The 15368-nt window shown below is 41.1% G+C and overlaps 1 protein-coding gene across 1 annotated transcript; it reads left to right on the plus strand.

Annotated features, from left to right (window-relative positions):
• The first annotated feature begins 5701 nt into the window (after positions 1-5701).
• Positions 5702-13283, plus strand: LOC122754356 (keratin, type I cuticular Ha1-like). Its single transcript, XM_044002717.1, has 7 exons — positions 5702-6049; positions 8377-8459; positions 9095-9251; positions 10748-10909; positions 11034-11159; positions 12208-12428; positions 12811-13283. The coding sequence occupies exons 1-7, from the start codon at positions 5702-5704 to the stop codon at positions 12947-12949; spliced, it is 1236 nt and encodes a 411-aa protein (XP_043858652.1). The 3' UTR covers positions 12950-13283.
• The last annotated feature ends 2085 nt before the right edge of the window (positions 13284-15368 follow it).

The following is a 15368-nucleotide window of genomic DNA, read 5'->3' on the forward strand; positions in this document are numbered from 1 at the left end:
TGAAAGAATCTGAGAGTAACAACCAATGCTTATATAATGTGTAAGGTTTACAAAGCATTTTCCCCACACTGACTCTTTGAGATAAGTAGTACAAGTATTATTGTGTCCATAATGATAACTCATGTTTCTGTAATATAGAAGGTTTATAAATCATTTTCCTTGCACTGACTTTTGGAGACGAACAGTTCAAGTATCATTATGACCATTTTCTTGGCAAGAAAACTGAGGCTAAACAAGGTGAAATGATCCCAGGACCACATGGGTATCAGGGATGGAATTTGAATGCAGGTCTCCCAACTTCAAGCCCAGAATTCTTTATAGCTGGAACTCATTCATCCTACGGTGTAAAGAATTGACAGCCTCTACTAGAGGTACTTACTATCTTATTATTTAGTTATTTAAAGTTTTGAGTTCCAAATTCTATCCCTCTCTCACTCCCTCCCTCCTCTTCCCCCCTCCCCGAGGTTGCAAGCAATCAGTATAGGTTATCCATGTGCAATTATGTAAAACACTGCCATATTCTTACTATCTTATTAAAGGCAATCACAAAGAAATTTCTAATGGTGACTTTTTCAGGTATTAGCAGGTAGAAAGAAGGGTTGTTTGGAAGAGCAGGGAATGAAGCTTTTCTGAATTTATATGGAGGTGGCTGCCTAGTCTGCCTATATAGAAGCCCTGCCCTGACTCAGCTCTGATGCTAAGTGCCACTGCCACTTCTACTAAATGACAAGTATGGGTGTCATCTTATCCTTTGAGATAGCTTTTACTTCTCTGAAAAGATTCCTTAAACCTCAAGAACAGTTTACCCATCACATTGAGAACACGTCCTATATTATGGTTTTGGCCACAATGGCTTAACCTTATGTTGGTTAATATTTTGTTTACTCATGATGTTTACCCAAAACCCACTGAACGAAGACAATGTCTTCACCCAATTAAAGTTTGATATGGGTTGATGTTGACTATAAACAGAATACATGAAAAGCCATGGAAACAAGGAGAGGTTAATAACTTTGTTATGCCCTTCCTCATCCTAAGCTCACTCAGCTAGAACTATATGATAGAATTATAATTCTATAATAACAATAATTAAGCATTGCTTAACATCTCTGGAGTAGGCATGGCATCTTAGATACTGGGTACAGATCATAGAAAGTTGTGGTTCTTCACTTCTTTTATTGAGATGGAATAAATACCTATAGATGCATAGCAGCTTGGCAGCATTAACTAGAGACCAAAAACATTTCATTTCTTCTTCCCTCCCTCCCTCCCTCCCTTCCTTCCTTCTTGAAATTTGGAAACTAAAAAAAGGAAAGCTGAGAAAAAAGGGGAATCTAGTTATTCACCATTTGAAAAGTGACTTTTATCATTTGTATCCATCTCCATTTTAATTTAATGTTATTTTTAATACATATTTTAATTCTTTAAAAAATTTCTTTACTTCTCAATGAATTACCCTTTCAACTCTGCCCTTCCCCCCACATCCCCATCAATAGAAACCTCCTTTACAACAAAACATCTAGTTAAGCAAAATAAATCAATATGTTGGCCCGAAAAGGAATGCCACATTCCACATCTGTAGTCTACCACTTCTATGCTAAGAACAGAAACATCTATTTCATCATTAGTCCCTGGAAATCAAGGCTGTCTTGCCTTTTGATTAGAGTGAATATTCTTTAAAATGTTTTCTTTAGGGGGCTGCTAGGTGGCACAGTGGATATAGCACCAGGCATGGTTTCAGGAGGACCCAAGTTCAAATCTGGCCTCAGACACTTGACACTTACTAGCTGTGTGACCCTGGGCAAGTCACTTTTGCTCTGCAAAAAAAAAAGGAGGCAAATTTTTTTTCCTTTAAATTTCTGTATCCACTATATAAATTATTCTCTTGATTCTGGGTACTTTGCTCTGCCTCTCTTTCATATGTCTTTCCTTCAGCCTCCCATTCTAACTCACTATTATGCTACTCCCCTCAAAACACTCTATGTACATCAGCCTAATTGGTTTATATACAACTGTGCTGGAATGTACTCCTTATGACCAAGTACCAGATCAAATACTCTTTCTTCTACAAAGTTGTCTCTTGTCCTAACAGCCAGAAATGATCTTTCCAAGCACTAAACTCTTCTGGTACTTTCTTTGTACCCCCTTTATGACATTGCACTAGTTACATTATATCTTGTGTTATTTATTCCTGATTCTCCCTGACAAACTTCTCAGATTCTAAATCCAATCCTCTTTCCATTGCATGATGTGGACACTTCCCCCACAGTCCCTTGGGTAGGAATCAATGGAATTCAGGAATCATAAAGAGAAACTTGGAATTCTAGTCTTGGCTCAGCTACCAACTAGATGTGAGACCTTGGACAAATCATTTTCCATTCTCTTTTCTCATCTGTAAACAAGGTTAGATCAAATGATCTTCCAACTCTAAAATTCTTTGACAAAGCAATCACTCAACAACAAATTGTTGAATCAATATCCTCTGACCTCAACTTACTGGCCTTCAGTAAGTTTGAGCTGAATCTGATGTAGGGATTGGTCCCAGCAAGGTTCAGTTGTAGGAGAATCATTTTACAAGTCACACAGGAAAGCTAATCTCAATATTTTATAATCACTCAAGTCTTGAACCAAAGTAATATTCCCCTAGCTTGACTTCTTTTTCTTTTTGTTTAGTGAGGCAATTGGGGTTAAATGACTTTCCCAGGGTCACACAGCTAGTAAGTGTTAAGTGTCTGAGGCCGGATTTGAACTCAGGTACTCCTGACTCCAGGGCCAGTGCTCTATCCATTTCGCCATCTAGCTGCCCCTTGATTTCTTATTTTATTTATAAGGATTGGCTCTAAATGACTGGTTGTAGAAAATCCAATCCATTCTCAGAGGGTAGAGCTTTGTCACTTCTGAGCATATGTCTTCTAGTAGAGTGGAAGCCCTTTGAGAACAGGAACCAGTATTCATATTGCCTTTCTCTCCCCAGCACTAACAGGTTTTATTTTTAAATTTAAATTTAATTTTTATTTTCAGTTTGACATTCTCTCCTACTCCTCCCAATTATTGAGAATGCAAGAAATATCCATTTATACATATACAGTCATATAAAACATATTTCTACATTAGCCATGTCCTGAAAAAAAAAAACACAAGAAAAATAAAGGAAAAAACATCGTGCTTTGAGATGTACTCTGAGTCTACTACTTCTCTCTCTGGAGGTGAATAACATTTTACATCATGTGTCCTTTGGAACTAATAGGTTTATGCTTGTTAAACGTTTCTTGAGTTGGATCAAATGCACCATATGCTCTGGATGGCATTTTAAGAGAGAAAGTGTAAATATGACTTGGGCAATGGCAGCATCATTAGAATCAGAGTCCAATGTCCCAAAGGCATTATTTTGAAGAGGATCGCACTCATTTGCATAGATGGGGCGGTATGTGTTTGTTAAAAAAAATCAGCCATATTATTTCAAACTTTTGCACTGGTATTTGCGTGGTGCTGCCAAAAATGGGCCAGAGAAGAGTAAGTTTCCTTCTGCTCTAATGGTATCAAGGATAGTCTGGGAAAAAGAGTAGATTGAATGCTGGACTTGATATTAGGAGTCCTGGTTCCAAGTCTGCCTCAAATATTATCTGTGTAATTTATAGGTTAAGTTCCTTGAGCTCTCAAATCACCAATTTCTTCATCACTAAAATGGAGATAATATATTACCTACTTTACAGAGTTACGGTGAGATTATTGTTGTTTTTTATTATTATTGTTATTGAGGCAGTTGAGTGGCCCCATGGATAGAATGCTGGGCTTGGAGCGAGGAAGACTCATTTTCACGAGTTCAAATCTGGCCTTAGATATAAGTATCTATATATAGCTAGTAAGCTAGCTGTGTGACTCTGAGCAAGTCACTTAACCGTATTTGCCTCAGTTTCCTCATCTGTCAAATGAGCTGGAAAAGGAAATGACAAACCACTCCAGTATCTTTGCCAGAAACACCCCAAATGGGGTCATGAGGGGTCAGACATGACTAAAAACCAAATTATTATTGTTATTCTCCCTTTGAAGAACTGAGGTCAGCCTTTTCTCCTCTGGAAGAATGAGAAAGATTATTGCTAAACCTTCCAATTAGTAGGGAGCTTTATTTGTATAAATTATATATTACACATGCATGTAGATTATAGTACATTTTATTCTATTACATTCTATCCTATTATATTACATTAGACACTAGAATTTTATTCTGTTGGAGCAGAACCAACCTTTGTCTTTGACAAGAGATGGCATTATCTCTGTTGACAAAATTAGTTTGGGTTTTAAATTTATCTTGTCCATTCATATTTGAGATGATATATAGCTTATTTCCATAGAGTGATAGTTTTCTATCATTCCTTCTTAGTTCTGGTCTGGAGAAGACAGGTAGCTGAAAGACAGTGGAAAGAGCAGTGGTTGTGAAATCAAGTGACCTTGGTTTAAATCTTGTCCCTGCCCTGGGTGACCTTGGTTAAGTTGCTCAACCTTTGTGAAGCTCAGTTTCCTCATTTGTAGAATGAGGAGGTTGGACCACATGATAACTGAATTGTTTTCCAGCTATTACTTACTACCTGTGTGACCTTGGGCAAGTCAATTAACCTTTCTGAGTCTCAGTTTCCTTATTTGTGAAATGAGGATGGTTGGGTTACAGGACCTCAAGGTCATTTTCAGCTACGTACATTTAGAATTTACACCACAGACTCCTGGAATAGGCACCAAGGACAATTGTATAATCTTTAAAAGTCAGAGGGCCATAGATACAGAACCAAGAGACACTTCAGAGATTATCTTGTCCAGCTCCTTCATTATATAGTTGAGGAAACTGAGACTATGAAAGATTAAGTGACTTGTCCAAGATTACACTGGTAGTGAGTGACAGCTGGAAAACAATTTAGAAATCATCTAGTCTAATCCCTTCAATTTATAATTGAAGAAACTGAGGTTTAACAAGTTGCGTGAGGTAATAGGGCAATAACTGGCAGAACTAAGATTCAAACTCAGGTGCCACAATTCCATGTCCAGTGTATCACCCTTCCTCAGAGTATAGCTTCCAGTCTGACCTTACCTGGAGGTAGAGGGATGGACTAGATGATCTTAACAAGTCATACGATCTTAGGATACAGTAATTTCCCCAGCAGTGCATTCCAGTATCTATTTATGCTTTCTCAGGCAGCCTCATCTCAAAGACTCTTCCAAGTTTCAACCTGATAATGCTTTAACTTCTTAAAATAGAGAAGAAGGGTCAAGAGAGGTCAGCCCAGAGTCTGTATGTGGCAGAGTGAAAAGCCAGAGGCTCTGACCCTAGTCCCTGGGGACACCATGAGATAGAACTGTCCCTCTGGGTCCCCACACCCAGTGAATAAGGGGAAGTGCTGGGCTGGCCACTTTGAAGATGAACCATAAAGCTCTTACTTCACCTAGAAGTACAATTGGTGAGGAGTCCTGACTTAGCAAGAAGCCCAAGTAAAACCTTTTATGAGGTGAAGGACTCTTGTGAGGTCATTAAATAACAGACTGAGAAGTGCTTCAGAAACATTGCTAAAGGAGAAAAAAGGGGGAAATGCTCTATACTGGAACCACACCCATTGATGAGAGAATATAAGAACAGCCCAGCATAGGAAGAGGATCCACACAACAGGAAACAGGCAGACTTTGCAGTTCATCAGGGGACATTGCTGAATTCACCATGCCTTACAACTTTTGCCTGCCCAGCATCAGCTGCCGCACCAGCTGCTCCTCCAGGCCCTGCTTGCCTCCCAGCTGCCATGGCTGCACCCTCCCCGGGGCCTGCAACATCCCCGCCAACGTGGGCACCTGTGGCTGGTTCTGTGAAGGCTCCTTCAATGGCAACGAGAAGGAGACCATGCAGTTCCTGAATGACCGTCTGGCCAACTACCTGGAGAAGGTGCGCCAGCTGGAGAGGGAGAATGCCGAGCTCGAGAGTAGGATCCGGGAGTGGTGCCAACAGCAGGTGCCCTACGTGTGCCCTGACTACCAATCCTACTTCAGGATCATTGAGGAGCTCCAGCAGAAGGTCAGTAGGATGGGGCATCTCAGCTCATTCATGTATCAGTGGCATAGAGAAGGGAGGCAGGCAGAATTATCCAAACTACTGCATTTAAGAGTGTCCGAGAGAAGCTTTTGAGGTACTGAAAAAGGAAGGTAGGGTCTGTAGAGTCAAGTGAATGGCCCAAGGTCTTAAAATCATAGTCAACTTCACATTGTTCCTAAAGGTATTTTCTAAAAACCCCAAGGAATTTCTCCTTTATCTTGGCCCTTCTAAATTTTATAGCAGTTTTATAGCAGTGTTACCTTCTGAATTTTATAGCAGTTTCATTAATAAAAGGTGATCAAAGTCAGTGGTACCTGAACAAATACCCAAATAATCCGCCCCTTGTAAATTGTCAGCTACCGTTTAAGAGGCACTAGATGATGGGTTCTTAACTTGAGTTCTATGAATTTGTTTTATTAGCATTTTGCTTAATACATTTCTGTAGAATTGGTATCCTTGGTAATCCTATGTGTTTTGTTTTATGCATTTAAGAACATTATTCTGGGAATAGGTTCATAGGTTTCATTAGACTTCCACAGGGGGCCACGACACAGAAAAGGTTCAGAACCACCAAAGCCTTAGCAGAATCAAGGGTTTGTAGTTCCACTGTAGCTGTTGTGCATAGAACTTTAAAGCTGGTAAAGCTTGGTTTGGACATATGGTTCTTGCAATATCCTTGGAATATTGCAAATACTATTATCTCCATTTAATAGATGAGGAAACTAGGTTTCAGAGTGGCTAAGTGACTTTCCACTGGTTACATAACTACTAAGGTTCAGGAGTGGGATTCAAACCCAGATCTTTCTTCATGACTGATCATCTATGCTGTCTTTGACAATCAGTCATTTAACTCTTCTGGGTCTTAGTTTCCTTTTCTTGAAATGTTAGGAGGTTGGACTAGATGACTTTGACGGCCTTTTCTGGCCCTAAGTATTTGATCTGAAGATGATCTTTCTACTATGCCACACCGCCTTTTTAATATGTCCTATCTTCTGAGGCCCTGTTTCCTTTAACTCCTTGGGGGGGCAGGGCAGACTTTTCTCCAGTGTCAGAAATGAATGATAGAAAACATGGTGGAATTTAAGCATTATCCAAAGTTACCTCCAAGAGGTTGGATACATGAGGCTAGAGGTAACCTAGTTAGAGAAAAAAAAGATGATTAAAGACTATTTCCACCTGCATGATATATTTTTTTTATGAAAGCTTTGGTTCTGAGCCTGAAGAATAGTAATAGGGTACTGGCTCAGCTGAGCCCCAATAAATATGTGTGACATGGGTTATTGATGCCATCCCCAAGTTGAATTTGGAGCTCATGCAGATATTCCATATCTGTAGATCTGGTCTACTAAGCATATGACAAAAGCTAAACTTCTGATTGGCTACTGTGTTGGAACCAGGGTACATTCAACAGACACTAGTTACTAGAGTGAGTTTTCTTTTTTCTCTCTGGTGGTATAAGAGTGAGAGAGACATGCTGTAAGCCTCTGGATGGGAAGAGGACTTGGATCTTCTGTTCAATTTTTATTGAATTTCACCTCATTATGCAGCTAAAAAAACACCACCAAACAAACTGAAACCCAGAAAAGTTAAGAAACATGCTCAAAGTCATAGAATTATCTAGTATCAAAGTCAGGAATAGAACACAGGGTTCCAGATTCTTAGTGAAGTGTATCCTTTCCATTCTATCATATTGCTTTTTATCTTGAAGCTGAACAATCAATCAATCGAATATTTATTAAGCACCTACTATGAGCAAGGCACTGGGGATATAGAAGAAAGTTCTTGACCTTAAAGAACTTGCAATCTAATGGATTATGAAAAATAGAGGATTCGAACTGGAAATGTGGCATTAAATTCCTCATCATTTATGCAAATGACAAGAGGACAATAGTCTCTTTTTTTACTTCAAGAAACAAAGTATTATTTATTTTTTTTCCATAAAAGTATTTTATTATTTTCCAGTTACATGTAGAGACAATTTGCAACATTTGTTTTCATAAGATTTCTAGTTTCAATTTTTTTCTCCCTCCCTCTCCTCTCCCCCCTCACCAAGACAGCAAGCAATCCAATAAAGGTTACATATGTACAATCACATTAAACACATTTCTGCATTAGTCATACTGTGCTAGAAGAATCAGAGCAAAAAGGAAAAACCTCAAAAAAGAAAAACAAAAAAAATAGAGATAGTATGATTCAATCTGTATCTAGATTCCATAATTTTTTTTTGTATTTGGAAAGCATTTTCCATCATGAGTCCACAAAATATTATTTCTAAGCATAATTAAGCTTACAGACGTTCATTCCCACAGATCCTGTGCACCAAGGCAGAGAATACTAGACTGGTGGTGCAGATCGACAATGCCAAGCTGGCTGCTGATGATTTCAGAACGAAGTAAGAACTTTTGAACACTATGCTCTTCCTATCAACAAAATGAGTGGCCTCAACATGTAGTGACCTCCCCATCCCTAGAAGTATTCAGAGACAGGGTGGTTGATTCCTATTGAGGGTTTTTAATCTCGGCTTTATACACTTCCTTAAAATTTTTTTTTTTGCTAACTATCTCAATATACTTGGTTTCCTTCATAATCTTACACATTTTATCTGAAACATTTAAAAAACATGATAGCTAGGTCCTGATTAGTGAGAATGAATCCTCTGTAAAGTGGTCAAATTATTTAAATTCACATTGCACATTTCCGCTGGGCTTAAACCAATGACCATATTTTACATAATTATAGCTTTGGATAGTGTGAATTTGAGAGCTCTTTATGAGATTCATTATTCACTCTAATTGGGACAAAGCTACATTCTAAGAAGGAGGTTTATTGGCCTCTACAGACTGCCAACGAGATGTACAACCTCCCCCCTCCAAGGGGGGTCCTTGGCCTAGGGGATCTCTAAGTATCTTCTGGTTCTTCATCCTAGGATCCCACGAGACTTAGAAGATGGTTTGTGAGAGATGGGAATGTTCTCTTTATATTTTTGCTTTCTTTGCATGTCCTTTGACTTCCTGTGACATTTTAAAGGTACCAGACAGAACTGTCCCTGCGCCAGCTGGTGGAGGCTGACATCAACAGTCTGCGCAGGATCCTGGATAATCTGACCCTGTGCAAGTCTGACCTGGAGGCTAAGGTGGAGTCCCTGAAAGAAGAGCTGCTATGTCTCAAACAGAACCATGAGCAGGTAAGGGAAAATCTCCAGACCTTGTCTAATGAGAAAAGACCCAATATTTCAGACTATATAGGGGATAGAAGGCAACAAATAAGCTATGGCCAAGAAAGTGAATATTTCTTGCCCAAGAAATCAGCCTTGCTTTAGTCAGTCAGTCAATAAACATTCGTTAAGCACCTACTATATGCCAGACACTGTGTTAAGTTCTAGGGATACAAAGAAAGGAAAAGGACAGTAGATGGTGTTGAGGAGCTCATTAGAGAATGGCCAATTCATGTTGCTCTGTTGGCATAAAGGCACGTGGTCATGAAATGTAGTTGGCCAGAACTTTGCCAATAGTTTCATTGTAGCCATTACACGTGGCATCAGTACCAATTCAGAGACCAGCTAGACTTCTTTGAGGAGATAGGCAAGTGTTTTACACTCTGACCAAACAAATGTAATCATGAAATTTTGGTCCTGAAGTCCCTAGCTAAAAATCATGGCTAAAAATGGGGCCTGTGGTCTCATGAAGAAAAGAAACTAGAAAAGCATTCTCAAGCCACATAGGAGGCAGTAAATATTTGCTACTGAAGGCAATGATAAAAGCTGACCCCAAGATAGTCCTGTAAGATTGGCAAAGTGTTTGATATTTGAAAGGTAGGTACTAGAAACATTATTGGCCCCTTACAGATGAAGAAACCACAATTCAGAGAGGTGAAGAGACTTGCCCGGGATTAGTCACACAAGAAACATTTATTAATAGAATACTATGAGTCAGGAAGGGCAGCTAGGTGGCACTGTGGATAGAGTTAGGAAGACCTGAGTTCAAATCTAGCCTCAGACACTTACTAGATGTATGACCCTGGCCAAGTCACTTAACCCTATTTGCCTCAGTTTCCTCAACTGTAAAATGATCTGGAGAAGGAAATGACAAACCACTCCAGTATCTCTGCCAAGAACACCCCAAATGGGATAACAGAGCAAGATACAACTGAAAAATAACTGATCAAAAAACATTTCTGTAAAAAAGTCAGGAAGAGGGGGCAGTTAGGTAGTGCAGTGGATAAAGAACCAGCCCTGGGTTCAGAAGGATCTGAGTTCAGATCCGACCTCAGACACTTGACACTTACTAGCTGTGTGACCCTGGGCAAGTCACTTAACTCTCATTGCCCTGCAAAAAAAAACAAGTCAGGAAGAGCTGAGTTCAAATCCCACTTTAGATACTTACTAGCTGTGTAACCCTGGGCAAGTGACTTAACCTATCTCCCCATCTGTAAAATGGGGGACAATAATAGCATCCATCTTGTAGGGTATCATATTGTATGAAAAATGCTTTGCCAACCTTAAATGGTTATTCAATTGCTAATTATTAGTATTTTCCTCAAGTGCTACATCCCCACAGAACTGAAAAGCTTAATTACTGATTCAAGGGAAAAACTTGGATGTGTCTTCTAATAATGCTCCTACAAGAGACTTTATGAGCAGACTCATTCCTGCTGGGTGCCTCCCTCCTTTTTCTTCCTCAGGAAGTCAACACCCTGCGATGCCAGATTGGGGAGAGACTCAATGTGGAGGTGGATGCTGCCCCAACTGTGGACCTGAACAGAGTGTTGAATGAGACCCGGTGTCAGTATGAGACCCTGGTGGAGAACAACCGCAGAGATGTGGAGGAGTGGTTCACCACTCAGGTGAGGCTTTGTCTCATTTCCTCTCACTCACTCACACACTCACCAGAACGTCAGGCAGTATTTGTCAGCCCCTCTTCCTTGGTTGCCTCACCACCTCTTGATCTATATTGACTTCTTTTTTCAGACGGAGGAACTGAACAAGCAGGTGGTGTCCAGCTCTGAGCAGCTGCAGAACTGCCAAGCTGAGATCATCGAGCTGAGACGTACAGTCAACGCCCTGGAGATTGAGCTGCAGGCCCAGCACAACCTGGTGGGTAGGGCCTCAGCTCTGGGTTCATCGTGTGGCTCCAGATGAATCAATCAATTAGCCAATGAATCCACAATCATTTATTAAGCACCTCCAATTCACCAGGCACTCTGCTAGAGGCTGAGAATAAGAAAAAAGACAAAGAATGAAGTAGTTCCTTCTCTCAAGTATCTTACATTCTATTAGAGGAAATATCATGTCCACATATAAGTAGATAAAAAGTAATTTTTTTTTGAAGAAGTGAAAGTGCTAGCAATTGGAAGTGATCAGGAAAGACTTCCTTTAGAACAGAGAACTAGACTTGGGAATAGATTTCAAGGGTCTTTGAGCTTAGACATTTTAATTTTCACTCATCTCTAACTGAAATTTATCATTTCCTTCCATTATTTAAAGACCCAGTTCTGAAAAAGGGTCCATAGGCTTCACCTGGCACACACACACACAAAATTAAGAACCCTGGATGTAGAAAAGGTGGGGCTTGAGCTGAATCTTGTAGGATGCTCAGGATTTTAAGAGATACAGCTAAGGAGGGATGGTAGTCCAGGCAAAGGGAGCAGCCAGATGGAGTATCATGTATTGAGACAGCAAAAAGATCCAGGCTGGCTGGATCAGACAGTGGGTGAATATTAGGTGATGAGGTTGGAGAAGTGGGTGGGGGGCCAGGTTGTGAAGGGCATTAAATGCCAAACAGAAGGGGCTTTTATTTGATTTTTAAAAAGTAAGGCAATTGGGGTTAAGTGACTTACCCAGGGTCACACAGCTAGTAAGTGTTAAGTGTCTGAGGCAGGATTTGAACTCAGGTACTCCTGACTCCAGGTCCGGTGCTCTATCCATTGCACCACCTAGCTGCCCCTGTATTTGATCTTAAAGAGAATAGAGAGGCACTGAATGAAGATAGAAGTATAATGTTAAAAGGTAGATGTCTGATTTATTATTTATTTGTCACGATTATGAGGTGATAGTAAAACTCAGGGAGACATTCTTGGAAGTATCTTACACATCCCTGAAAAAAAGTGACATGTCTGGGGTTCTTTTCTCTCCTCTATCATAGAGAAATTCTCTTGAAAACACCCTGACAGAGACCGAGGCCCGTTACAGCTCCCAGCTGTCCCAGGTGCAGTGTTTGATCACCAATGTAGAATCCCAGCTGGCTGAGATCCGAGGTGACCTGGAGCGGCAGAATCAAGAGTACCAAGTCCTTCTGGATGTCAGAGCACGGTTAGAGTGTGAGATCTCCACGTACCGTGGCCTGCTGGAGAGTGAGGACTGCAAGTAAGTCATCCTGGGGATTTTGGGCCAAGCCACATGTATGGGTCTTCCAAATCAGGTCTTCTCTACTTTAAGACCAGCTCTCTAAACTGAAGGTTATAATAGGAGTTTGATGTATACCTAGACTGTATAAAATGGTACCTTCCAAGCGAATGAAGCCATCTTAGGTAACGAGGCAGGTGCCAAACTCCCATTGCAGAGGGAAAACAGTGGTAAATTCAGTAGAGAGAAAAGTCTGGATTATTAGTGCTCTGCCTTGATTTTTCTGTGACGAACACTGACAATACTGACAATATAGTCTTGTTTATTGTGTTTGTGTTCACATTGTACTTGTCAGTGAGAAAATGACCTTCATATTTACATTTCCATGATTTTCTCTCCTCAGGCTCCCCTGCAATCCCTGCGCTACCACCAATGCCTGCGGCAAGCCCATCGGACCCTGCCCAGTCAGTAACCCCTGTGCCCCCTGCACACCTTGTATCCCTCGACCTCGTTGTGGCCCTTGTAATTCCTTTGTGCGCTAAATTTCCCAGCATCCCTCAGAGGATGAAGGACAGAGGACCATTTGTTTCCAACCTCTGGACCAGCTTCCATCTCTCACAGTGATTGTATCCTGTCATCAGAAGAGGCCAGGGGAAGAATAGGAAGAAATGTATACGAATTTTCACAAATATAGTCAATGCTCCCAGGGGTCTAGGATTTGCTGGTTCTCCGCATGCAAGTCCTATGTTCCTGGAGCTGTTTGAGCATTATTCCCCTCAGAAAGTGTGACTTACTGGGTCCTAGGGTCCCCTCTCTGCTTCAACCTCTCCTTCTCTCCTTGTATTTCCCTTGTCATCCTCCTAATAAACTCCTACCCTTGCAAAGCACTGATGATTCTCACGTCTATTCATTCCTTCCAAAGTGTGTGATGTTTGTATTTCATAAAAACCCTCTCGGAAGCAGAGGGTTACTCACCGCTCTGGGTCTACAAGCAATACTCATTAACAGGACAGGCTTATGTACTGCATGGAATGGGCAGGAGGCTTCCTGATCTGAACAGGGCTGGTACTTCAGACAAGTGTAGCTTCTCTTGGAGAGAAGCACTGGTCATAGTTTCTGGACAAGCTTGTTGCTTTCCCCCACTCTGAACAAGGAGACTCTGTAATGCTAGTCAAATAGTCATAGTGTGACCTTAGCAATCACTCCCAACATCATCAGTCCAAATGAGTGTTGTAGTTGGGTAGTTTTTAGTCATGTCTGACTCTTTGTAACCCCATTTGGGAGTTTCATGGCAGAAATACTGGACTGGTTTACCATTTCCTTCTCCAGGTCATTTTAAATATGAGAAAATTGACGCAAACAGGGTTGGTGACTTGCCTTGAACCACATACCTACTAAGTATCTAAGGCCGAATTTGAACTCAGGAAGATGAATATTCCTGACTCTAGGCCCTGGCACTCTATCCACTGAGACACTTTGATGCCCAAATGAGTAGACCCCCTTCATAGTAGTCTCCATGGGAAGCTAGACACTTATTCCAAGGGTGATGCCATTATACAAAATGTGCTGGAAATGTCTTTTGGGGAAATCTTTTCAGAGTCTATGGTTGGTCCATAGTACAAATCTGTGCTCCTCTGAGCTGGATTTAACCCTTTGGAGCAACTAGAATTCATGGAAAACCATGAAGAACCATGGATAAGTCTACTGAATGAGGCAGGTGATCAAGCTGTGGAGCCTCACTTTGGGTCTAAAGTGGGGTATTACAAGAAGGTAATAAGGAGATCTCTTACATGGGGGAATAAAGGGTCTTTGAAGGTCATTTCAGAAGAGTTTCAAGTGTGGTGGTAACAGAATTCCAGAATTGTGAGGGTCCTCAGTTACCATCTTGATTAACCTGTAAACTATGAGCCATTAAAAAAATTGATAACTATATGTCAACATATTGATTTTCTTTTTGATCCTTTGCATTTTATCTTATGCCTTTAAAAAATTCTTCTGAGGAGTCCATAGGCTTCACTAGACTTCTAAATGGACCCACAACACAAAAAGGTTAAGAAATCTTGATCTAGATCAACCTAGAACTGACCAAGAATTACCTCTATGGTATCCCTGATAAGTGATTATCCAGCTTCTCCTTGAAGACTTCAAATAAGGGGGAACCTATTGCTTCCCAGGGTAGCCCACTCCACTTTTGAACAGCTCTTGGTTTTAGGAAGTTCTTCCTTATAGCAAGTCCAAATTAATGTCTTTGCAACTTCCACTTCATTCACCCTAGTTCTGCCCTCTTGGGCCAAGAACAAGTTGAATCTTTTTTCTACCTGACAGTCTTTCAGATACTTAAATATAACTTTCTGTCTCAACTCTCCCCATCTCCCCTTCCTCCTCCCCTTTTCTATTCTTCCGTCCCCTCCCCTCCCCTCCCCTCTCCTCCCCTCCCCTCTCCTCTCCTCTCTTCTCCTCTCCTCTCCTCTCCTCTCCTCTCCTCTCCTCTCCTCTCCTCTCCTCTCCTCTCCTCTCCTCTCCTCGCCTCGCCTCGCCTCGCCTCGCCTCGCCTCGCCTCGCCTCGCCTCGCCTCGCCTCGCCTCTCCTCTCCTCTCCTCTCCTCTCCTCTCCTCTCCTCTCCTCTCCTCTCCTCTCCTCTCCTCTCCTCTCCTCTCCTCTCCTCTCCTCTCCTCCTTTCCCCTCCTCTCTTGTTCTCTTTAGTCCTGTCTTGTATTCTCATTTCCTCTTCTATCTTCTCTTCTCTTTTACTCTCCTCTCTTATTCTCTTCTGTCTTGTCCTGTCCTCTCATTTTCTCTTTTCTCACCTTCTCTCCCCATCAAATCCCCTTGTTTCTTGAATCAACCCTCATTTCCAGTATTGTTGGAATAACTTTATAGCTTCTCAAGGTGATTACTTCAGTATTAACCTCGCTTCTTAAATGTTTCCACCTAATTGATATCTGAAATTCCACCTTAAGA

Source organism: Dromiciops gliroides, chromosome 4, assembly GCF_019393635.1.
Source record: "Dromiciops gliroides isolate mDroGli1 chromosome 4, mDroGli1.pri, whole genome shotgun sequence".
In the NCBI taxonomy this organism is placed as follows: Eukaryota; Metazoa; Chordata; class Mammalia; order Microbiotheria; family Microbiotheriidae; genus Dromiciops; species Dromiciops gliroides.

What these genes read in the sequence shown, in the direction of transcription:
- LOC122754356 (XM_044002717.1), top strand. Translation starts at nt 5,702, where the DNA reads ATGCCTTACAACTTTTGCCTGCCCAGCATCAGCTGCCGCACCAGCTGC. An exon ending in GCTGATGATTTCAGAACGAA is followed by an intron (nt 8,460 to 9,094) that starts GTAAGAACTTTT and finishes GACATTTTAAAG; the next exon opens with GTACCAGACAGAACTGTCCC. An exon ending in TGCAGGCCCAGCACAACCTG is followed by an intron (nt 11,160 to 12,207) that starts GTGGGTAGGGCC and finishes CCTCTATCATAG; the next exon opens with AGAAATTCTCTTGAAAACAC.